General features: G+C 42.8%; 1 protein-coding gene across 2 annotated transcripts in view; it reads left to right on the top strand.

The window, feature by feature from the left end:
- Positions 1–1676: 1676 nt before the first annotated feature.
- Positions 1677–25612, top strand: part of wu:fb95e10 (flocculation protein FLO11) — a 34166-nt gene continuing 10230 nt past the window's right edge. Inside the window, exons 1-3 of one of the 2 annotated variants that reach the window (XM_040045762.1) lie at positions 1677–2024; positions 18476–19216; positions 19593–19671. In XM_040045762.1, the coding sequence (XP_039901696.1) occupies positions 18583–19216; positions 19593–19671 (713 nt within the window). In that variant the 5' untranslated portion in view covers positions 1677–2024; positions 18476–18582. Of the gene's footprint in view, positions 2025–10752; positions 11204–18475; positions 19217–19592; positions 19672–25612 lie in introns of those variants that run through there. The other variant, XM_040045763.1, reaches the window with a different exon arrangement.

Genomic DNA, 25612 nt, shown 5'->3' with positions numbered 1-25612 from the left:
TCAACATCCTGACTTTGTCTCCAAACTGCTCAACAAGAGCTGTCTCTGCGATGTACTGATTTCTAATCCTGACTATGATGCTCACTCCCAGGGAAGATCTCACTATCTTCAGGTCTGCCACCTCCAAGTCGTCCTTCTGTCTTTGTATCAGTACCACCGTCTCCAAACCACTCATCATACCAGGTCTCACTACCACTCACTCACTTTTAAACTTCTCCTTTGACTCTTTCTGCTATCCCTCTGTCACAAATCACCCCTGACACTCATCTCCAACTGCTCCACCCTGCCTGGACTCTCTTCTTCACCTCTCTTGTGCGCAGTCCATTGTCTTGGATAGTTGATTCCAGGTATTTAAACTCACCTATGCTCACTATCTCTACTCTTTGCAGCTTCACCTTTCCATCCATCTCCCTCTCATTCACACACATGTATTCTGTCTGGATCCTACCGCCTTTCATCCTTCTTCTCTCCAGTCCAAACCTCCACCTGTCCAGGCTCTCTACCACCTGTTTCGTGTGTTTCACCATGCTTATTTCTCAATAAATGTGGAATTATACAGTTTCAGTGCTAAGAGCAGGCGTGACATGTCTTCTGTGGGTCTGTGGGAGTTTTGTTAATTCTGTTTGATTACTTTATATCTCATCAACATCATTACAGGAAATCTTTTTTTTTTTTGCTTTGCATTTGTTTGCTCTTGAAATAGTCAATCCTCATAATCAAACAATTTAAAGTTTCAAATAATAAAGCCAATATATGTATCAATAATCCCTGTGAGACAACGTGTCAGCCTTCAGTGTCTTTTAAATTCTCCGTTTTAGACAGGCCTTATCTGCTCATGACTCTTTATGATGTCATAGAGAGTGAGTAATCCTAATATTGTCATCTCAGGCAGGCCTCACCCACCTGCTTGTTCAAACCTACTTTTTAACATGAAGCTAAAACTCTTTTTCAGACTGAACTCAAAAGGGATGCCAGGTATAAGAAAAACTGGGTTTATTATCAGATAACTGCATGGTTGCATGGTGGTGCAGTGGTTAACACTGATGCCTCACAGCAAGGTCCTGGGATGGAGTCCTTTCTCTGTGGAGTTCTCCCCTGTGTCAGCATTGGACCCACCTACCTTGTGACAGCTAGGGCAGGCTCCCTGAGGAGGATGGCTGTAATTATGTTGATCTAGTTTTCAAAGAATAAAAACATGGAGTTAAAAATGAGCATAACAAGTAAAATAACATAAACTAGCTCACTTGGGCTGAATCTATGGTTTGATAATGTCCTAGGATTATCTTGAAATTTAAAAAAAAAAAAAATAATAGTGATAATAATAATAATAATAATACGTGTTTATTATTATTGTTTATTTATTTGGTGATGGTTGTGGATTTTGTTACCCATCGTCAAAAATGGTCTACCTGCTAACCTGCTGCAAACTGAAGCTTTATGTAGTTTATTGTTCTTCGAGACATGTAAATGGTATTCATTTTATTAAGTAGCATTAACTGACGGTAAAACGGCAAAAAACGAAACAAAAATTCAACGATCCCTTCACATTATCAGTATCAGTCAAATATTACGAATTGCTCTAGATACGTCAACAGATTTAGTTTTTTTTTTTATAGCGGGTCTCTCATACGGAAGCCTTTCACAATTCCCACTTTTTCCAGGGGCACATGAAGGCGGCGTCAGCCTTCTCCTCAGCCTGTCCATCCATCCGTTCACCGGTCTACTATCGTGTGTGTGTGTGTGAGGAGCAAAGCCTCATTCTCCTCCTTTCTTCCTTTCAGGGAACGCGCATCACTTGTGAAAAACGGCGCTTGAGACCTAGAAGTTTTTTTTGTCTGACGTCTCGGCTCTATTTGCTCAGCTCTCCCGCGATTTTCCGCCCCTCATTCCCGGTTTCGTTTTTAATTCCCATCCTCACTTTCTGTCGTTATTTTTTGCCGGACTCGAGGATCCAGTCTGGGTGTACCGGCTAACACTTGGGCGTAGCTGGAGAGGATTTTGCTAGCTCGTCGCTGCACTAACCGGTAAGGTCGAGATTTCTTTAGCTTTAGCTAGCATGCTATTGTCAGTCAATAAGTCATGTTTAGCTAATTAAAAGCCACAATTTAAAATGATTTTCTGCCGTCCGTTACGGAGTGTCTGCTCTGCTTACTGTGTTATTACTCGTGTTTTTTATATTAACGCTAAGCAGCGCAGTGGAATCCGGCTTGCTCTTTGTGTGACTGGATTTGCGTCGGAAATGTACAAACGGGTTTGTTTTAGTGTCACTTCATCATTTTTGAGGGCGAGCCGCTCCGTTTCAGTCACTTTGATTCCCGTGCAAAGGGGCTTGATGGGGCGGTGGCAGGCTGCATGGTAGCTTCAAGTGCTCATAGGACCTGTTAGACCAAAGCTAAAAAAAAAGGGAAAAAAAGCTAAATGCCTTTAAATCCACGCTATTGTTTATTTTCATAGTGTTTCCTCTCGCTGTGTGACTGTTTATCCACCTTTTTAGCCTCTAAACTTTCTCTTCTTCTGACCTCTCCTTCCTTCTCCATCCTCCATCGCGGTTGCCCATTGTTCTGTGATGAGCCAACTAGTGTGAGTTGCTGAGCAATGTTTCAGCCGTCTCAGTGGGGGGAAAGAAGCTGGCAGATATCGTGCTAATAAATTTGCAGCTTTCGTTTTAACTCAACAGACCAACTTTGGGCGTATTTGGAGCATGTTAAAGCAAATCTCTGCGCAGATCCTGCAGGGAGAGTGTAAATCTCAGAGAGAGTTTGTGCACAGTCTCATGCTGGCATGTAATCAGAGGTGATTAATGTCACCACCATCACCACAACCTCGTCTCCAAAAAGTGATCAGCTATTGTGGCATAAGGCTGGAGGGGCTCCCTCACTGATTCCTTTTTTTTGTTTGGGGGGGGTGAGTGAGTGCAGCAAGACAGATTAAGCCCCCTCTCTGCTGAACAATAGGGAGGAGAAAACACTGACAGTTCCCAAAGCCTTGCCAAGAGCGTTTAATAAACTGCAAACATGCAAGCATTAAAAATCTTTATCCTCAGCCTACAAGTGTATTCTTTCCCCCAGCGGTGGCTCAGACAAGGGACATAAATTGTCTTGAGCTCTGTGGCCTTGGTGGGCACGGCTTGGTCAAATAATGAGCAGCGATCGACCGTGAGGAAACGCCATCCCAGGGCAACTAATACGGACACTTTTCAGGCTTGGGGTTTGGAGACCCTCCAGGACTCTTAAGTCAGGGGGTGGGCTAAGCCATCCGTGAGTCTGCCGCCCCCCCTTGTTCTCTCTCTGGTGCGTGGATGAGAGAATGGCTGACTCATGGAGTCAGTGGGATGAGGCAGGCAAATGGAGGACAGACATGCAGCCTAATGCAATCATGTGAAATTAAATTTATCTGCCATTGAAAACCACACTCAGCTTTATGAAGTTATTTAAGATGTTTCAGAAAGATTATTACTTGGAGGGTGGAGATTAATGCCAGAGGCATTGTGTTTGTGTGTGTGTGTGTGTGTGTGTGTGTGTGTGTGTGTGTGGAGGGAGATTTGTCAGAAGCTAAACAATGAAACCGATCATTGTAATTAGGAAAAATCTGATGGAGTTATCTACTTTCTTTCTAGTTTTATCTTCTCTGTCTTTGTTTGTATTGCATCTTTTAGAAAATTAACATTTATCCCTCTGTCGTTTGTCTACTTTTGGAGCTGGAATCAAGGGTGTGGGTGTCTACAGTGTTAGCGGTGCACGAGGACTAAGCGTCGCTGTCTCAAATAGTCTCCCATAGCCCGCACCGCTACTACTACTATGTGTCCACTAAATGAAATGAAGAGTTGCTTCAGATTTGTACTTAATCACTTTAAAATAAACCTGACCAAAGTTTTAAATGATAAAATCACCATATGTAACACTAATCACAATGTCTCAGACTGTTTTTTTTTCTACTCTCGGCTTTGTATGATGTCAGTGAGAGCAGGTAGTCCTAATATGGTCATGCTCAGGCAAATAAACCACGCCCATCTTATGTTTTGCCAGGTGCAGCCAATCAAAAGACATCTGCGTTTAAGATAGTGGGAAGATGGCTAAAAGAGCTTTTTTCAGACAGTGGATGAACTAAATAAATAAAAATAAATAAAGCAAAATAAATTTGAACTGTGAATGAGCATACTTATACTAGAGCCCCGTTAACAGGAACCATGTGGTAATGAGATTCATTAGCTAACTTAATGGTTGTAACTCATATCTTTTAAAGAAGGATGTTATAAATGCTTTCTTAGGTCTTGCAGATTCACTGAGAGAAACTGTGCAGTAATTGTTTCTCTCCCCCTGCATTTGTCTGTGCAAAACATACCTAAAATATCTGAAATATGCATACCTGTTTGAGTTTTTTCAAAGAAAAGCTCTTTCATAAGCATTTGTTTCAAGGCCATTTAAATTCTAATGACCTATTTTGCCCTAAGCTGGCCTCTCGACCCATGCCTCGGTCTTGAGAGGGGGAGATGGTTGTTGCATTAATAGACCTGTGTGTCAGCTCGCCCTTAGTCAAAGGCCTGGTGTTGGTGGGTGTGTGACTCAGAATGACACCCCCCCCAGCTCTGAACTTCTCAGCAGTGACAAGGACAAAACTGGCCCTCTGGTCATCGAGCTTTTTTTCGGCCTGAACCCATGGCCCTTGCACTTTATGGCCTCATTAGAAATTACCACTATCGCCCCACAGCTCTCTTTTAATCCATGGCAACAGCTGCACAATAGCTTCTTGTTTGGAGATTATCAAAACACCAACAGAAACAGTATGTTTGGCTGCATTTCCTTTTGTTTGCTGGCTGATTGAGGTTTGAGGAAACCGCCGTGGGCACCGCATTGAATTTTCACAGTGAGGACAAAGAAGAGATAAACTTTGCTGTCGTCTGGCTGCTCTAGCCTTGATAGCAGCCTTGGTTGGTGGTGTCGCAGTTGTCAGGGCATGCAGTTGGCAACTGGCGACGTGGTTTTGAGACTGTATTTGCCAGCAGCTGCAGTAATTTGCTGTGTTTGGGCTCTCTGAATTCCTCTGGTGGGAGGCTGGATAATGGACATGGTTCACAGCCCTGTTGCTAGGCTTCAAGACCAGATTTGTCATTGCACATTGTGTTTGTGGCGCCTTGATTTTTTTTTTTTTTTTTTTTTGCGTTTTGGTGCAATCTGGTCACCGATATAGTTTAAAAAATTGGTCCAGACTGATGGTTGCTCTATCCTTAGTCATCCAATCTCCTCTAACAATTTTGGCTCTGAGATAATGGAGTCAATGTCGTCGTCCATACATCGCCATTGCCGTGTGTTTGTGGCTAAACTGGTCAAGATTATATTAGTGTCTAGCCAGCCTACCCTCACCACAGGCTCAACAGGAATGATAGGCATTTGGGCCTGACACTGGTGCTTACCATAAGCAGCTGTAACAGCCAATTTATTTCTCAGTCATATCAGTTTACCCTGTTGACATAAATCTTGCTTTGCCTTTTTCATTCTTTGCTCTAACATAAATCACCAACTTCCTATGAATTGCTCAAATAAGTGTCTCTGTCCTGGACAGATGTGCCGTTTTAAGGCCAGATGTGTGCTTCTCAGAAGGATGTATTTTGTAGGTGCAGATCAGCCTGACCATGCAACCTGTCTGCCATCCTGCAAGAGATCAGATTCCATCTGGAACGTGCCACGTTCCACTTAAAACGTGACGGCATAATCCTCTTAAGGACAGAGACGTTCCGGTTGTACATTGCGTGCGGAAGTCCGTGTCCCCCCTCTGTAAATCTCAAGAGAGCACCAGAGCCTCTTGGGCAGTAGCGTTTCTGCCCTTCTCTCCAGATGCCTCTGTTCTGGTCTCTTCCCCTGTCTCTGTATCTGCTCTATCTGGTGTCATTGATCCAAGCCACCAGCTGGTCCTGGGCTGGCCTGATCTCATTTACCCCCTGAGAGGAGCTTGTTTGTGGGCAGACGGCCCATTATGGAGATGATCCAGCAGCTCTTCAAGTTACAAATTAGCTTTAGATTCTCTGTTAGGTCCCCCGTCTCTCTCTGTGTCTTTCTTTTTTTTTTTTTTTTTTTTTTTTTTTTTTTTAAAAAGCTGTCCTCTCTAAAACCATGTCATCAACATCTCTCTTATCTCCCAGGGGGAAGCGCTAACAGCATCAGAGGAACCTGCCTCACTAATGCACTTCCTCTGTCTGTGTCTGTCTCCTTCACTGCCCTGGCCATCTGTGGAGTTGCCTGCTTGGCTCCCCACTTTCTCCTGTGCGATCGATATCCACACAGTGGAGCTCTGCGCTGCCCTGCTGGTTGCCCCTGCAGGCGGTGGAGCTTAGCCAGACTGTAGTAGGGCCTTCGCCATTGGGGCCGTTGTTTGTAGTTGGGCTCTGTCTCCACCCTTATTGTTGTGGGGCTGATTGCCCCTCTAGCCTTGGCTCCACACAGTATTGTCTACTTTCTGGGACATACTACGGCCCCTTTAACTGCTTCATATTCCTTCCTTGTTCTTTCTTGCCTGCCTTCCTTGCCCCTCTCTCTGTTTCTGTGGACAGTTTGTGGACAGTTGAAGCTAACTGTTCAAGATTAGCATCTCTCTTTGTCCAGGGTTAATGAGCTCTGTCATGTGTTAATCTTCCTGTCCCCAGGGTGCTGAGTTTCCCTGTACCACACCACACTGTGTTTGCATACTGTGTATATGTTTTATCTCTTTTCTTTGGTGTGTGTGTGTGTGTGTGTGTGTGTGTGTGTGTGTGTGTGTGTTTTTTTTTTTTTTTTTTTTTTAAACTATACAGCATGGACATATTGGGCGCATTATTATTATTCTTTACCCTTTGCTTTAAAATTGTTCAGTAGTTGTTATTATATATATATTTTTTATCACATTTACGACATTAACAAAATATTTTTATAGGCTTGTAAACTCTTAATTCAGTTGCTCACTTGATGACATTGTAAAATCTTAGTGCCCCTGAAGAGTCCTAAGGATTAGTGCCAGCCTTTCTGATCACATGTTTCTGTGATCCAGGTGACTGTCACACAATCTGCTGCTCCCTCTCAGCCAAGAAAAGTAGAAAAAAGACTTGCAGGGTATTTCTCATGCCTCACTTTGTCTCACTGAGCAGCCCAGGGAACAACTGGAAATCACTCGGTAGGAATGACTATACTATACACCATTAAGGAGTTCACTTGACAAGGAGCAAAGAAGGCGATAGGTGTTTATGTTCGCTTTGGTCGTGCCATCTATAAGAGGTAGGTCTGGAGAACTGATGGCATCCACGTCCTTAAAATATTTCTCTTTTAATCGTATTTCCATCCATTTGGGTACATTTTCCATGTGATGTCTGGGAGAAAAATGCTAGATATTTTAATGCCTAGCAAGGGTGTAAACATCATCAAAGGAAAGTGGAACGTAAAGATGCCAGGCTACAACATAAATCAGACTTAAGGTAGTAGAGTACATGACTCTTAGATCAAAAGGAAAATGCATAATACTGCTCTCTTGGATCTTGTGTGCACACAGGAAAAGAGTAAGAGTGCTGCCATGAAATGCTAATGAAAGTCAGCAACTTGTAGCAGGTACAAGGGAACTAAATGTTGGAGATGTTAAGTGGGTCAAATTTGAAGCACTTACCACTGACAGCAAAGGATATAAATTTGTTCTGTGAGAGGTTGGTAAATAGAATAAAGGGTTACAGAGCCTGTAATGTCCACAACCAGCTGGACAATCACAATCAAAACACATATAATGTGATCTAGTTTTGGAGTTTTGGGAATACAAAAAATGTTAAAAGAAGAGAGGAGTTAAAAAAGAAACAAAGTTGCATTATCAGCCAGATTTCTCACTTTGCAGAAGACTTTTTTGGAAGCTCACTGTGTCTCCCTCCTCCCGTTTGGCTGTCTCCTCACTCTGTCTCTCTCCCTGCTCACTCATCCCTCCCACGGTCTGTGGGGAATGCCATGGAGAGCGGCAGGCTTTGTTTGCACTTTATTTGTGTGTGGGACAGAGGCGGTTTTCCTGACCTCATGTTGGGGGTGTTTGAGGGGGGAGGGGAGGGGGGGGGGGGGGGGGGGGAGAGAAAGCTGCGATTAGCATTAAGGTAGCGGCGCCACTCACAGCCATCTAGCTGGATTTATCGGCGTCTCACGCAGCCACTACATTGCATACCTATCAGTTTATTTCCTTCATCCTTATGCACATCCTCATCATGCACATGGGGATTTGTTTGGTATTAATCAGTCTCTTATCTCATGGATGAGCTGCCAGCCATTATGTTCAGTGCTGAAGCTGCGGAAGAGGCAGTCACATGCAACAAAACCAGCCCACTAAGTGGCACAGGCGTGAGTCTGTGGCTGCAGCGATGAAGTGATATAAACTTTAACTTCCGTGTGCCAACTGAGTTATAGTCATAAAGGATACTATAGAGTACCTGCTAGTGTATAATTAAGGAAATATCTCATCTCTGGGTCTGAATCAGTGACTGATGCTGCTGTTGTTAGTACTCTGCCAAGACGTGGCTGAGAGTTGATGAAACATTCAGCAGTCAGATGTCTCTGATGTGCATCGCTGCCAGCCTCCTCAGCATCATTGCTATGTATTTGCTCTTCTCCATATCTTAAACCCACATTCTGTATCAGGGCTTTATTTGTACACAATTGAATCCCTGTCTTATGAGGACTCAAATAACGGCTGGTATGATTTGTACCCAACTAATAAATGAGTTCTTCTACCTCTTATTTTGCATTATTATTATTATTTTTCAACAAAGAAACATATACCAGTGTTACCCACACATATAAGCCCAGATATATTTGCAGATTCACTTTAGTATTTTTCTTGCAAGCAAAAGAATGGCCACGCTCTTTTTTTGAATCTTCATTCGCTTCTAGCCAGTAGTTATCCCCTCTTGGCTGAGCAGTCTCTGTTGTGGCGATCCTCTGTGTCATTCAAGGCGCCGCTCCAGATAGTCTCCCCTGGTCAGATTCCAAGTGCATTGTCCTGGGCCGCAGGTGGCAGTGGTAGTCCTCAAGAGCTTAGTGGCCACTCCATTAGAGAACCTGCAGCAGGTGGAGAACTCGTTCACGTGTCCCTACACTGAGCTTACCAAGACTGCAGAGCAAAACGGAGACCGCTGTCTCCAGCTGCAGTCCTGGACTGTGGTACACCTGCAGGATCAGAGGCTTACTGGAGAGGCAGCTGATTATTGGAGATTTGTTTTTTCCATATTTGTAGTTTAGAACTACACTCTACTACAGACACAACCTAAGTCTCTTGAACCACTATAACTTTTAATGGTATAAAAAATGTTTTCTAAAAAAGTTTGGAAAAGCTAGAAAGACATTTATGGGTTTTATGGAGGATCATGCAAATATCCATTTCAAAGATAAATCCAGTAAATGGAGCCCAGTGTTCGTGATTGGGGATGGAGAGCTGACTGAGGCTACTTGTTGTAATTTAGACTAGGTTGAATGGACAATCTGAGGCACCGTGCCAGCGTGTGGCATCTTGAATGTGTCATTCTCCCCCCTTCTTTGTTTTTTCAGAGAGCAGGAGTTATACGTAACCGTAATTCCATGCCTACGGTCAACCTCATTCGATAATTTCTGGTCGCAGTCACAAGTAAAGCTGCGTCAAGTCTGCATCAGCCCGCTCACCCATGAGCAGTGAGGCTGCAGGCAAGTTAGCCGTAAATTATTCAAGCAGCTCTGCAGAGTTGCGCGCTTTGAAGACAGAAGTTTGGAGCTTTTATGCCATTGAATGTGAAATGCAGAACAGAAGACAACGTTAGATTGACAGCCAAACTGTGTGGCATCATTGAAAATATGAATATGAATTTACTTGATTTTATAAATGCAACAGTAAATCTGCAGTGGGCAGAGGCAGGAGGGGTGTTAAAGAGCACACAGCACTCTCCTTTATCTTGTGTTCGCAGTTTATGGAGACAAAAGCAGGTCAAATCCAGGGTCAAAGGCCACCGTATGCTCATTAAAAACTAGCCCTGACCCACCAATGTCCCGTCCTCTCACTGCTCACCAGAGCTGCTTTGCTTTGCCACCAAAATCACATTGAGGATTATTTTGGTTAATGCTGAGACCATAATTCACAATAATTTAATAGTTACTAAACATAAAAACTGCAGATTTCATTGATTGTTTTCTACTTTCTCCAAATCTTTGACTAATAGTTCTCTTACTGCTCTTTAGGCTGTTCTAAATATAAAGTTAAGTAAGCGGCATAAAGCAAAGATACTGAAATTATATTCATCTTCATAGAGAAAGTAAATGCTAAAAATGAAATAAATTAAAAGATTGATTAATCACATAGATTACAGCTTGAACCATCTATCCTCTTAAAGAGACATCAGTTATGCCTCCAATGATTCGATCAAGCTCAGGCAAGTGCGTGTCAGCGTTAGCAGCGTGCTACATCATCCACACAAGCTCGCTTTTTCTTCTTGCATCTTTTCTTGTGTCTCCCCTACCCCACCCCCACTGCACTCATCACCATCACTGCTTCCTCCCCCCACAATCCCTCCCTTTGACTACTATTTAGAGTATACCCCGAGGAGAGAAGAAAGCTCACAGAATGCATATGTGTGTGTACACAGTTGTGCACTGTGAAAGCAGACTTGTCTTTCCACCACAGCTACTCATACACGCTCTCGGGCAGTTGGTCGGCTTTGGTAAAGGTGGGATGGGGAAGGGGGTGGGTGTGGGTGGGGGTGTCACACTTTGATTTTAGTCTTTTTGTGTAGAATAGGCCAAAAGTCTGCAATTAGACGTGAAGGCAGACCACAGTGCTGGAGCACAGTTGACATTCGCTTATCATTTAGCTTATAAGCGACGCTGCATCTTATTAATTTTAATCTGCATAATGAATCAAAGCAACCCTGCTGTGATTAAGAACATCTCTCTCTTTCCCTCTTCAGTCTTTAAATGTAAGCTGCTGTGTTCCCAATAAGCACAGCTGATATATACACACATACACACTGTAGTAGATCGTAGTCGATGGAATAAAAGCACAAAGATAGGGGTGGGGGGTGGGGTTGAAATACCGGGTTTCCGTTTAACTATGCTGATGACCTGATTATTCACAAATGCCATTTTTGTGTCTAGACAGTCAGAAAAGCTTCGATCCCTCAGCAGAGTTGGATGCCTTCCAGTACTGACAGCTTTGGTCTAAACACTGTAGCGTGGCTGGGATACACGCACAAGTGAGAACACACACATATACGCACACCCTCACACACACGTTTTGTTTATGTCCCAGTGTGGGAATTAGGAAGGGATGATGCCTAGGAGGATGATCTCACCTTGCAGAGCTGGCTGGCCCATCATCAGCTTAAGGCTTATTAAGTGTAATAAAAAAACCAAATAAACAACATAAACAAATATCACAGTTTGCATGAAGGCAAACTTGCAAGAGGCTGGGTGTAGACACAAGGCCCCAAAAACGAGATCAGCTTCAAAAACACCAGCTGATAACAGCGTTGGCAACATTCTGTGTTTATATATACACACACTCGCAGTACACAGAAAACTATATGAGGGATTTTGGACTGTAGTAGCTGAACTTTAAACATGGCCATGAATCTGACACAGGGGTTATCACACCGCCTGTATGTGATGGACGGCCAGGGTGGACCCCGCCTCTCGTCCAGTGAATGGTTATCACACAAAGAATGTGAGCTGTGTGTGTGTGAGGGTGACGATGGGAGGGAGGGAAAAAAAGGAGTCCATTTTTGGTCTTTGCTGATTCCACGCTTGAACCAGTGCATTTGTCTTTGTATTTGTGTGGGTTTCTTTTGTTCTCAGTTACTGCGCAGCTCATCATTGAGGCTCGCAGGGAATTCGGTGTAGGACGCCGCTTGGACGCTGCGAGCATATGACCCACTGCAGAGGCCGACAATCACATTTTTACAAAGTCAACAATGCTGAAAACACAGAGGGTGGACATTTAATGTTTGCTGTGAGATAATCACTCAGACATAGAGGGTGGAGATGTATGTTCATCCTCTGTCGGCAGCTGTTAACTTAACTCTTAACCTTTTTTGGTTAACTGTAAAAAAACAAAACCCCAATAGGACATTTTCAGCTTTCTCTTCATCTGTTTCTGTAATTTTACACATTCATTTCTTACAGCTGAAGTCACATTTCTTTCATTTACTGCAGCACTGTTTCTTTTCATGTCGAGAAACTAAGAAACACTGTTGAGATGACATCTTTTTCTTATATTAAGACATCTCAGCTAAATGTGTAGTTAGATTTCTTTACACTGACAGAAAGGGGAGTTCAGCCAGGATGTGGCCCACCGTGTAAAATGGATTTAACATCCCTGCTTCACTGCATATTTGTTTCTTCAGAGGAGCTGTTGTTTCAGCACTGATGAAAAAGGGTCACAAGTGCAACAAGCCAAGCAGCTAAATTAACCCTTTAAAAAGACTCATCCTTGTTTCCTTGTTTAGTCTTTACATTTGAGCATTTGTTGGTTTAAATCTGTTATATTCTAACCCGGTGTGGTCTTCTGCTGCTGTAGCCCATCTGCTTCAAAGCTCGATGTGTTCAGAGATGCTCTTCTGCTCACCTTGTTTATAACAAGTGGTTATTTAAGTTATTGCTGCCTTCCTGTCAGTTCAAAGCAGTCTGTCCATTCTCCTCTGACCTCTGACATCAACGAGGCATTTTTACCCAAAGAACTGCCGGCTGGTTGCTGCAATGTGATTGGATTACTCAGCAGCTGAACAGGTGTACCTAACAAAATCTCCCTTGGGTATATATTACTATCAATTGTAACTGATGCCTTATTTAGGTAAATAAGAAAAATTAACCTTTTATGTAAACAAAGTTAGACTCAGCCAGCAGCTGATCTAACCCACTCTTTGTGAAGGAAGTAGTTCTTCTGCAGCAGATCCCTCGCCCGCACTCGTGTGCTGCTCAGGCCACGGAAGGTCAGGGCAGCTGATAATGTGCAGCTGCTTCTTCTGAGGTAGTTTGACCAGAAAGTCTCCTCAGATTTAACTGTTTTATGGTGTAAACATTTCACACAGTGCACTGTGCCTAATGTGAAACATTTTTGAAATGGAGCTGACAAAGCCATCTGTCTCAAATCTAAAGACATTACATCTCAGGTCATTGAATACATTCTGTCCCATGTGGGATAAAAATGCCTGCTTGTGTATTATGTAAGATTTCACAGACGGTGTGGGTTCTTGGCACAGCAGCACAAGTGTTAGGGGCAGTTTTACCTAGAGAATGCTCTACCTGATAAACTCAACATAGAAGATATAGGTTTAGGACTTACACTGTTTGCAGGAGGGGAAAAAGCAAGTCCGTCATTATATAATGTAAGAGAGATTATTGTAATCTCATTGTAGCTCTCTGAATGTAAAACCATCTCCAGCTGCTATAGTTAAAGTGCCAGTGAAACAAAAAAAATAATTCCTAGTTGCTTTAGTAAGGCTGCTCGGAGAATGCCAGAATTATGCCTCACAGCTGTACAAATGTGTGTCATCGGAGGAAATGTAAAGCATGAAGTTGGAAAGGAGGTGTTCCTAATAAGATCCTCCGTAGATAAATAAAAAAGGACCAGACCGAATGGAAATCAACTATTATACCCAGCTTGCAGAAAACAGCTGTCCAGTGTTTTGTAACATTATTTTACAAGGTCTGAAAAGGCTCATTTATCACGCTTAGCCTTTAAAATGTTGCCCCCACAGCAACAGGAAAAGTATAACTGCTTTTAATTTAATTAGGCTTAATGAAAACCTGTAATAGCATTAGTGCAATGAAGATGTTTCAGTTGGGAAAGACACGTTAATTAAGGTTGAAATTTAGGATAGTAAAGCTGTTGGAACACATTGAGGAAGACTGTATAGCAGAAATGTTTAAGCTCAAGGGCTTAAATATGGGAAAGTGCACACTGTAGTTTATAAATGAGTTCATATTTCTTAAAATAGTCCAAAAACAACCGAAAAAAACTGAAGCCAAGGAGTTTAAGGGGGAGGAACGTGGCAAGAAAAGGCTGATGAAAAGACAGGTCAAATAAAAAGCAAAACACTAACAGGATACTGGAGTATTAAAGGTCCAGGAGGCAATTTCATTTTGGCAGCAAACTAAACATGAACTCTTAAACTTCAGTTCTGTTTATTTAGCTTCTGGAATCACGATAGTGTATTAATGTGGCCTGGATGCCTCACTCCGTCAGTTTCTCTGAGAGCGAATGGGGGAAAAAACATACATTCTTGCATTGGTTTCCAGCCTGTTTATGCCTACCATTGACTGATGGTCCTGATGACGCAGGGAGGGTGTGTGAGCCAAAGAGCCAGATAGCTGTGAGTACAATCTCACAGCTATCTGGAAACTTGCAGGAGAAAGAGAAATGTTCCTGTGGCTGTGAACATGCACTCAGGATTTATCTCCCTCTATAACACGCACACACAATTTGGAGAGGAGCAGTGAATTGAAGATCATGGCCAGATGCTGTAGTCTGCTGTGGGAAGAGCGGCAGTCAAACATAAACTGCACACCAGAGTCTGAGAAACAGAGAGGAGGAGGGAGTAGTGATTAGATACAGTTTTATTTCCTGGTTCACTTTGGTGTCACGTTAGGTCACAGTGTTAATAGCTATTCCAGATTTGTATTAAAGATTAAGGAGTACCAGTGTGGTGAGTTTGAATAAAATGCTAAAGGGATTAGAGTGTCAAGATCCTGCATTGTGGCTTATTGTTTTTACAATATGTTTCTTCTGTCCCTTTATGTTTTATATATTTCTCATCTGTCATTAGTGGGCCAAGAGTGACAATTTTAATTAGAGCCTGACTATATTTTGGAGAAAATATCTTCACCAATTTTGTAGGTGAAAAATTCTAATATCAGTATCTTTTAGGAGGCTGATATTCGCCTAAAGATGTATCGGTCTGGATCTCATTTTAAGTTTATGATTGGATGTTTTTTGCTGATTTGCACTCTTGGGGTCATTTCTCCTTCACCGTAACCCAAGTGGCCGAGCATCGTAACCCTTCCTGAGTCTGGTTCTGTTGGACGTTTCTTCCTTCCCACTTTTGCCAAGTGCTTGCTCATAGCAGGTCATCTGTTTGTTGGGATGTTTTCTGTATTATTTAGGATCTTTACCTCCCAATATACCTTGAGGTGGCTGACTAGAACTCAATTTGAATTGAACAGATTTTTTTATACACAGGCTTTTGTCTTTTACTTTTTTTAAACAAATATTTTGTTACTTTGTTATTAAAATTGTTACTAGGGAGTGTTTTCTTGCTGATTCTTCGTGTAGTATGTCATGTTGTAGGTCACCTACAATCTTAAATTGAAAATAAAATGGTCTAAAATAACTGCTCTCATATAACAATTTAATAAAGAACCTGATGTCATTACCTGAAGACTTAAACATTCACTTGTCTTTGATATGTCTGGTTGTTTTGTCAGACATATCTAAACTAGCTGTGACTACTTTAGCTCTGTACTTACTCATGGACTTAACTCTGAAATGAAGCCTTGACGTTTGGGTAATGAAACTCTAGATATACAAAGCTGATCACATGGCTTTCTGTTAACAAAGGAACTGCCCAAGGTTAGAAGTGGGACAACTTGAATGAGGTTTTGTTTTGTTGTTGAACAAAATGTGGAAGTGTTCAGTGCAAAGTGTATTGTCTTGCTACTCTTAGCCCCACACGTTATATTGCTATAGAACACTCTTCACCTGTGGAGCAGGGTTTGGAATAAATAACATCAGATGGTTGTTTCTTCAAAGAAATAGATGTTAGGTGCCCAGAAGTTTACAGTTCGACGCCCCTAACACCACTTTTGGTTGTAAGGAAATTCCACCGGTCACCTGACTTAATTATTAACACAGACATATTAACAACATATTGCAATCTGTTTTGGCACAGTCTGTGGCTATGAGCGGAACAACTGTAAACTGGTTGCCAACTTGTTGTGTTGTACACTGACTATAAAGCAAGGTTGCCAAGCACATATATTTTTTATGCAGACTCTATTTGTGGTGGGATTTCTGTTTCAAATCTATAGAGTTCTTGCTGGAGTCTGAATAAAAGTTTTAAATGAGAAAGATTGTGTATGCAGATGAGAAAGGATTTGCAATTTTTGCTGATTTAACACAGTTATCACCATATTATTGCAAACAGATTGTGTCCACTTGACTCCGTTCAATTGTAAACTGATAGCAGACTGACTTTTCTGTCTTTTTGTTGTCTTATTGCCATCTTGACGTACCAAAGTCACTTTGAAGATGGAAGCCAACTATGAGTGGTTACAGGCCTGGTCCCCGTCTTCAAAGCAACCATTTCAGAGGCAACAAGATCACAAGTTTATTGCACACGTTTGCAAATATGTTGTTCATGGCTTGGCCCCCCAACCGCCATTGTAGCATAACTCTGACTATCTAACTGGATCTTGCAGCCAGTCTGCTCTATCAGCTTTGCAAAAAAACCCAAAAACTCTTAGCCTGGCATTTGAATACTGCACATCCACATCCACTTTTATGAATCATCCCTAAAATCTAATCTTAGGCAAAAAAGCAGATTAGGGTTTTTCCTAAAATGTTGAATAAGACAAGTGCGGATGATGAAACCCAAATCTTTTGCTTCAGAGCTCCGTTCCCTGTTCATCACCCACCCTGCCCTTCTGGTAAAATCTGTGACCAACCACCCACATTTTGTGGCATTTAAAAACCTTCCTGTGACCATGAGTCCCTCCCAGCAGCTACCCGTCAGCTCCTTCTCAGCCTGTTTGCTTGTTTTGAGCAGTGGCCTGTTGCACTAGCTGTGTGTATCTGTTCTTATGTGTTGTTTGGGATACACGGATCCTTTTCTCCTTCCCCCTCTGGCCTTGCTCAGCTGCTCCGGCCATCTGTGCAAAACCAAACAGAGAACAGAGGGGATGGAGGGAGAGAGGGAGCAGTTGGGGGGAGGAAGGAAATTGAAGGGGAGTGGGTGGATGGGGGGTATGGTTGGGAGAAAGGAAGGATCAATAGAGAAAGAAAGAAGGCCTTTTGACATTTGAGATTGAGTTTAGGGGATGTGTAGTGGATGACCGAAGATGAGGGAAGGAAAGATGAAGTGAGTGAGGGAATTGTTTCCAGGAAGCCATCGGCATAAAGATGAAGTCTGTCCTCTCGTCTCGAAATAGGAGAGTGAGTGTGCGCATACAAGTTTAGATCAGTGGAAACTGGGATGACTACTGATGTCTGGGTCCTAACGTCATACCAGCAAACATAAGCCAATAGTGATCTCATTTTGTCTTGCGTTTTTTTTTCTTTTCTCCCCATCTCTTTTCTCCCTTTCTCTCTCCCACCTTCTCTTTCTGTTCCCATGCTCTACAGGCCGAGCCTCTTCCTCTGGGCCGGCCTCTGTATTGCCTAAGCGTTTGTCTCACTGCTTAGCCTTCCTCGCAGCCGGCTCCTTGCTCTGTTTGTAAACTTCAGCAGGCCAGTTTCCTGCTTTTCCCAACCCACCCCGCTCTTAAACTTGTGAAGGTCTGTCCTTTTCTGCTGATCCATCCCTGCAAAAGTAGCTGGGGAAAAACTAGATATGTGGACCTATTTTATTGTAGATTGTGACCTTTTTCAGGCCTCATATGCTTCATGTTCATTTATGTCTTTGACTGCTCTGTTTGCATACCATCAGTCAAACTGCCGCCTGCCTTTGGGCTTATTGGGTTTATTGTACTTGCCTTGACCCAGTTAGCAAACACATCCAAGTCTTTCTCCCACCTCGTGTTACTTTTCTTTTTATAACCATTTTAGCCCGGTAGCGGGAAGCAGGCTCTGTTGACTTTTCTCCTCCATTATAAAAGTTGACTGTCTTAACATTTATTACAGGTGGCTTGTACATTTGTGTGTGTGCATGCAAATCTGCATGATAAACATTTTTTTTTTTTTGCACTCCCTTAAATGTACTATCCTAGAAAACTAGTCTTCCACACTAGTGACTTTGATGTCTTTTGCAGTAAGAAAAAACCATCACAGCAACACTGGCCAAGTGTGTCACTGAGCTTTTTCGTGCCACAGAGGGGACCGTTTGCAACTGCAGTGCAGCTGCCTTTGAAATGAATGAAGGCTATTAGTAGAATGTGTTGTTTCTGCAGTAAACATGTTGTTCTGTCCTTCCCTCTATAACTCCTGAGACTTCATGCACATTTTGCTATTAGTTGGTACTAATTTTGTCTGTTTTTCATATTCTGTAGAAGTTTAGTCCCCCTTTATATACTTTAATGAGACATACTGTTCTATTTCTGCACATTTACAGTTTTATTCCACCTCTCTGATACTTATGTAAAAGTATTTCTGAATGTGTGGTGCTGAAGCTCTTAGAAGATATAAGCTTATCCTTTATCTGATTCCTGAGGGTACCAACATTCCTGGGCCTCCATCTATTGATAGCAGCGAGAGCTGTTCATGTCTGGTCTTGCTGCTGACTAACTGAGCTTCTCTGTGTATTCTCTCCTTCCAGACTAACCCTTAACATCTGCAGAACGCATCTTGACCTGTGGCCGTCCCGCGCAACTTACCCCAGTCAGCCCTGCCTTGCAGTGTCAGACCACGGCCATTCGAGGGGAGATGAAGCCGGATGGAGTTGCCACGGCAGCGCTGGAGCCAATGGAAACATTGGAATCCAATCCCGTGAATGATGGCGCACCACCCGGGGACCAGGAGCCCAATCAGGCAGCCAGCGGGGTGGCAGAGGTGATGCCACAGCAGCTGGGGGGTGAAGGAGATCAGGAAAAACCACAGGGAGACCAGGCCAAGGAAACCCCAGCTGCCAAGACCAACAACAAGACCTCGGGAGACCCCAAAGCCAAGAGTACCAACAAGACCGCGACCAAGATGAAACCCGGCAACACCACTCAAAGCAAGGCTGCAACCGGCTCACGGCCCAACACATCGCAGAGCCGCGTCGCAAATGGTGTGTCCAAACCTCAGACCAACGGTGTTGCTAAGAAGACCACGCCTGCAGCGGACAAAAAGAGCACCCTGACCTCAGCTTCGTCGAAAAAACCAACAGGAACTGCCGGCGCCCCAGCCTCCAAAACATTGGCTAAAGTGTCTGAGAAGAAAGCCACGGGGGCCGCTCCTGCCACCAACGGCGCAAAGTCAACCACCGGAACGACAGCAGCCAAAAAGACCCCATCCACAAATGCTAATGGTGTCAAATCCAATACCGCTGCAGCAGCAGCAACTAAAAAGCCCCCAGGTTGGTGAAAATGTCATCAAGATCAGCGTGAAAAGACAAATATAATTCTAGCATTCTAGCAAATGTTTTCAAAGCTCTAATGAGGAGTGCTCATTGTAATGTGATGATATGCATATAGCTGCTCATCAGATGAATTCAGCTCACATATTAGACATGCTACAGTGACTCCTGCTAAACTATAAATGTTTTTGCCCTAGATCCTTGTGACACACTGGATAAAAGCTGTCTGCCTGACCTATATCTGAGGAAAATTATTATTATTATAAACTTCTTTACTACAGCATATAATAATGTTCTTATTGTTTTACACTGCTGTCTTTTTCTTTTTCTTTTTTTTGCTTTTTTCCCCTCCTCTGCTCTCCTGTCCTGTCTCCAGCTCCCAAGCCTGCCTCCACCAAGCCCGGCTCTGTTGCCTCACCCAAACCCGATAAGCCCCCCGTTTCCAAGACAACCAGGTAGGTGTGACATTTGCGTTGGATTGAAGCCTCAGCCGTGCTCAAGTGTGTGAATCTGTTTACACATACAAGCACACACAAAGATACTTTCTGTGCGTTTGTAGATAGCACAGGCTGCTATCTATAACGCAGACGCAGACTCCTCCAGGCAAAAATGTTCAGTGTTCTTTTCTTCCTTTTGAAAACTGCTACCAAATTTCAAAATTTGCTTTAGAACAGCTGCAAATGCAACTATATGACCAAACTGATAAGAGTTGCAGGGACTGAGCTAAGCACTACAAATCTCTTCAGTGCCAAGTGAGAAGCAGTTAGTTCAAAAGGCTTTCACTTGGCTACAGGTTCAAAGAGGGCGCTGTTTAAGAAAGAGCACCCTGGGGGAATCGGGGACAATGGTCCCCCACATACAGGCTCACAGGGGCCGGGCATAAGTAGGCCAGCAACGAGGCAATGTCAGAACAAGCCTTAGAGTAATGCCTTGCAGGCTTTCATCATTATACAGCATTATTAATAAAACAAGTTTGGGGAGGGATTTAGAGAGAGGAGGATGAGCGTTGGGAAGATGAAACGAAGAACAAGATATTTTTCTGGGGGTGTTGTTTTTTTTGTTTTTTTTTTTGTTTGTTTTTTTTGCTCTTTCTGTGTGGCAGTGTGTGCTGTGACACTATGTTTATGTGGAAATCAGATCAACATGTGTTCCTCACCTGAGTCACGCTGTATGCATGGTGCCGAATCCTGAGGTGACTTGGCAACAGACCAAGCGAGGAGGCTGAAGGAGGCCTTTGTCTGACGCCGCGATGATCATGATCAGGCAGAGGAGCCTTTGGGACTCAAGCTGCTCTTTGAATAGCTGATCCTTCTGCCTCGTCTTTGACTTTGTTTGTTTTGTTCATGCAAAGCCTCCTTTTTTTTCCCTGTCGTGTTATGTCATCTTGTTGGTATGTCTGTGTGTAGACCCATTGTTGAGTTCGAAACACCATCTCAAAGAGATTGCACTATTTGGAGTAAACAAATAGCCTCTGAGAGATCGACCATGTAAGCATTCCCAGGAAGATGCTAAAAGTTGGAGATTTTAGAAAATAGTAAATTGGAAAGATATCAAATTAAAAGGAAGGAAATAGCTAGCCTAGCTCAGTTTAGAGGTAATAACCATTCTTGGCCACTAACTCCTCTGAAGCTCACTAATTACAGTATCTTGTTATAACATGTTTTTAATCCACCCAAAAAGCAAGTGTCCAAAAATAGCATCTTAAAAGAGTTCAAACTAGACACAAAGTGCTTAGTGGGCTTAGAAAGCATTAGATCAGGTCGGGGTTAGATGTTTCTTTCTCATATTCTTTAGGCTAGGCTAAGCTAGCCCACTACTTTTTGCAACTTTGTGCTAACATGACGGCGGTAACAGTATATTTAGAAAGGTTAATAACAAGAAAGACCAGCTAAGCTACTTCCTCAACAGCAGAAGGGTCTGTTCACTCAACATCCAGATGAACAGAATCAACTTCATTGGATTTCCTTACCTGAATGATCCAGATAAACCTCTTTATTACGTTTCTTCAATACCAAATTAAGGAATTATAAACAGTCAAATATCATAATTGCTGACATTAAAAATGCTTTTCAGACACACATCTGCTGCTGTAACAGAATGGAAGACAGCCTTTTTAAAGCCTTTTCTTTATATTGGACAGCAGAGGGAAAACAAGAAAGCTGGGAGAAAGTGCAGAGCCATAATAGCCTTACGGTGAGCTATACCCGCTCCCGAAGATGGTCCTTATATGACCGAGGAAAGCTCGATTTTGTTTGTAGCTACCTCCCCTGTTCTCTTCCCTATTAAATCACTGACAGTATGTTATATATTGTATTAATACTATTCACTATACTAACATTTTCCTTCCCAGCACACACTGGTTTGCCAACCACTTTCTCCCACCTGACCCGCAAAGTGTTTTAGATCCTCCCCACCCCCCCCCCCGTCCATTCTCTCACTCTCCCTGTGCCACAGGTAACAGTTGGATTGAGGAGATTACACTCAGATTACAGCTTTATGCAATGGTTGATGTACAAACATCTTATTAAAACGAGTTACACAAGGGCACTTTGATAATCTATATTGCGGTGCACAGTACTCATGTGCAGTGTTTATGAACTGCTCTGATGATTTCATTTCTGTTATACTGACTGGCTCCGTCACGTCCCACCATTGTGCATCAGTCTCCACTCCTTGGAAATATAAAACCATTAAACACACATGAGCACTATCAGGGTTAGGGCTGTATTCAGTAGTTAGTTCATTACCAGTGTTTAATCAGCAATTTATCTATGCAGATGAAACTCACTCGCAGGTGTTTTAGTTGTGCATCACATAACACTTTAAAACATGTAATAATAATTTTACATTAGCTTTAGAAATCTGTAACACTCTATATATGCCATGAATAATAAACAGTAAATTGACACACTGATCACAGGACTAACGCCTTGTGGGTATCTCTAACACGCCAGCAGCTTTGACTAACCAGCTAGTGTTTCGTGGCCTGGGTGTGAGGTCAGGCTCACTGATGAATAATGAAACCTTTATCACAAACCAACAACAAACACAGAGTATATCAATACACAGCACAGACAATGTTATATGTCCCAAAGTAATCCGAATCTTGTCGTTCCCTCCTTTTATTGGGCACCAAACATAACATTATATAGAATTTATTGATTGGTAATAGTTAAAGTGAATTAACTATGAATTTAACATTTATTAATTATTGGGCACTGACTAATGATTATTAGATGCTGGATGATTTTTATTTACTCGCTTACACTGCCGGATCCTTCTCAGATTATTGTCTTTGTGGGATTGTGTGTTGCTAGCTGGGACACTGTAAAGTGCCCAAACTATGGGCGAACGATTTATTATCAAGACTCGCAACACAGTTGCACGTATCCCGCCTCTTCTTTACTTTTTAAAATTTCATTTAATGGCTAAAATCTTTTTTTTTTTTTGCTTTTCTAAAATTGAATTTTGCTTGAATTTAGTAACAGGTTAGCTAATCGTTGTTATTAGCCTCCTGTTCCAGTTGAAAGAAATTTTAAAAATGCATCTGTTAAGCTGATATCTCAGGTACACTCAGGTCAGCTAAGTGCTAATTCGTTGCTTTGTAAAAGTAAGGTTACCAATGACTCACTGCTAGAGATTGGAAGTGGAAATAAACTCACCCGTTTCACTCTTTCCTGTCAACCATAGTGCTCGTGCAGACATCCGCTGTTCAGTCTGTGTCACACAATTAGCATTATAGAGGGTGGATATTGTTACATTAATCCAGCACAGCATTATTAGCTAACCGCCCCACCTCCACACACATCAACCATGTCACGGTTTGAGGCCAGATTTGCCATTTCAGACATTTAAAGGCTGCTCTGTTCCCACTTCGCCTCCATCAGTCATTACAAAGGCTTTGTACCGCAGAGCTGGCAGGGTGAAATCCATTTATTATCCAGCGTGACTTCAGTCTTCATGTCAATCCATGTCAATATCCATGTTTTACATTGAATTCTTAACACATTCTCTGTTATTATTATCATTATTATTATTATTATTATTATTATTATTTGTAAGCATGCCAAGCTAAATCTTTAGCTAATAGCCTGAGTAGGTAACGTGAACACTTTGTTCAAAAGACTGAGCTGAGGTTGTAATTATAGGCATCTATAAGATGCAATATTCAGTGCTATTGGTGCATGTGCTCATGCATTGGATGTGTAGTCCAGAGAAGCCTCCTCCTGCAGTAAATCTCCATGAATCCCCATGAGAGAAGTATAACTATTAGTCACGATTGGCTCTTCTGACAGCCCCTTGTACCCTTGTGGGCATGCTTTGTTAAGTGTGTGTATGTGCATGTCTGCTTTAGTAAATGTGATGTGCTTTGACAGGGCCATAAATTTCAGCTTTAATTAGATTTTGCCCTTTTCCTACCTCACTCACTCCGTAATTCAGGCCTACCATCGGCAGAGTGGGGGAGAGCTCAACAGACACATTAACTGCCACATCAGACGCACTCTCCTCCTCCTGTTGCTGCCGCACACACACTCAAACACATTGGGGCTCTCAATTTATGCAGTGTTACTCAGTTGATTTAATTCCATCCAAAGCAGATTTCACTTATCAGACAAACAGCAAATGCTGGTTCACAGAGTGACATCAATCTATGTAATTTGAGGCCACTTATAAATGTTTTCTTTCTCTATTGAGCTGGAGGGTTTGGGGGTTGTTGTTTTTTTTTGCAAAATTGAGTTACAAGAAAGAGTCCCTGCTGTGTTTAATGTAACTCATCCTTTCCGTTCTCTTTAACCTCGTAATCGCACTCTTAAAGTTACCAGAAAGATGGCTTTGTCAATGAAGATGAAGCCTGTTGTGTCAGCAGTACATCACCAGCATCAAGCTTAAACTTAAGCTAAGCATGTTTGCAATGTGCATGAGTATAGCTACCTGCTCACTTTATAGTATGTGCATGTCTCTGTTTTTCATAAAGGTCTTGTGTCTGGACACTCATTAAATTGTGTGTACGTGTTATATGTGCACCTGCTGTTTGATGCTGATTGCATACAGCATGTAGCATGTGAGGGAAAATATTTGTGTCAAAACACAGGAAGTGGAAATCACTGTTGGATCTTTGAACATTATATTACCTACACATGCAGCAGTGTGTGTGCTAGTAGCTTATGTCCCAGGTTGTGTGCATGAATATTTACCAATTTCTTGCCTCTCTCTTGTTTTGCATTGAGACTTGAGTGTTGGTGTCTAGCATGAAAACCGCCCAATAGGAGACTGCAGCACACTGTGCATTCCCCTTATAGGTGCTTTTGTGTGTGCACGGATGATTGCACTGGAGAAACAGCATGTCATTAGAATGCAGAGCATGTGTTCATTTGCCGATATATTGCTGTGTATGATGTGGACTTAAAGGTGGGGGGAAGGGAGGCGTACGCGTGCGCTCGCTGGACACGTAGTACACGGTCACAGTGACGCCGAGCCGGGTTCTCCCGCTTGCTCTGCCGTCTCTAGCTGCGGCGTAGTGAAGACAAAAATGGTGGCGGTGGAGTATGGATGCTTCGCGATCGCATACGTCACTGATGAGCTCCCGTCACTGCTGCCAGAGATGCATGTCGTGTTAGGGCTCTACATGCAGCAAATGAGTGTTTGAGAAAGAGGCACAGAGGTGGAGGAAGGAGGAAGGAGCAGAGGTTAACTCTGCTTGAAGCAAAAGGAAAGAAATTGCCCTGTTGGAAATCAGAGGACAGATCAAGGGCATTCAGTGCTATATAAATGCACTCAGAGAAGTAGATGTGGTAGCCTTTGAGCTATCAGGGTCTTTTTTTTCATCACCTTTATGCTGCCCACTCAGCTGCCCATGTTCCCACATTAGTCATGGTGTTTTCCTCGCCGATGGTCCCTCGGGGATGATAAATTTTTATTGGAGGGGAATGAATGCAGCCCTCCTCGTCATCTAACAAATTACTGCTGATGTAACGGTCCAACACCGGTTTATGTGGTAAGCAGCAGCTCGTCCCACACAGTGTTCAGCAGTCCGATATGAAGACAAACAACGCACAGCGCAGGCTGTAAATCTTCCCTCGTGCCACGGGTGTGGCCAACCACTCCACGAAGCAGAGTCCCGCTGCCATGATGTTATTAGGGAGCAGCCGCAGAGCCAATTACTAAATGGATTTAGTAATCGGAGGGAGGGACAGAGTATGATTGAATGTGAGGCAGACTTGTTTGTGGGTGTTCCACTCATGATAAAGACATGTGGCAGTTCTTCAAACACTGCAGTTTTTAGTCAAACATTTCAAAGACTAGAGAGGTGATATGTTTTTATCCACCCTGCATCCTGGTTAAACAGGTCAACCACTGGAGATGTTTCCATTTAACCCAGCCTGTATTTATCATGGT

Source organism: Simochromis diagramma, unplaced genomic scaffold, assembly GCF_900408965.1.
Source record: "Simochromis diagramma unplaced genomic scaffold, fSimDia1.1 OVJJ01000150.1, whole genome shotgun sequence".
Classification (NCBI taxonomy): Eukaryota; Metazoa; Chordata; class Actinopteri; order Cichliformes; family Cichlidae; genus Simochromis; species Simochromis diagramma.
The sequence above is the reverse complement of the archived record's forward strand: the minus strand, read 5'-3'. Positions and strand labels throughout refer to the sequence as shown.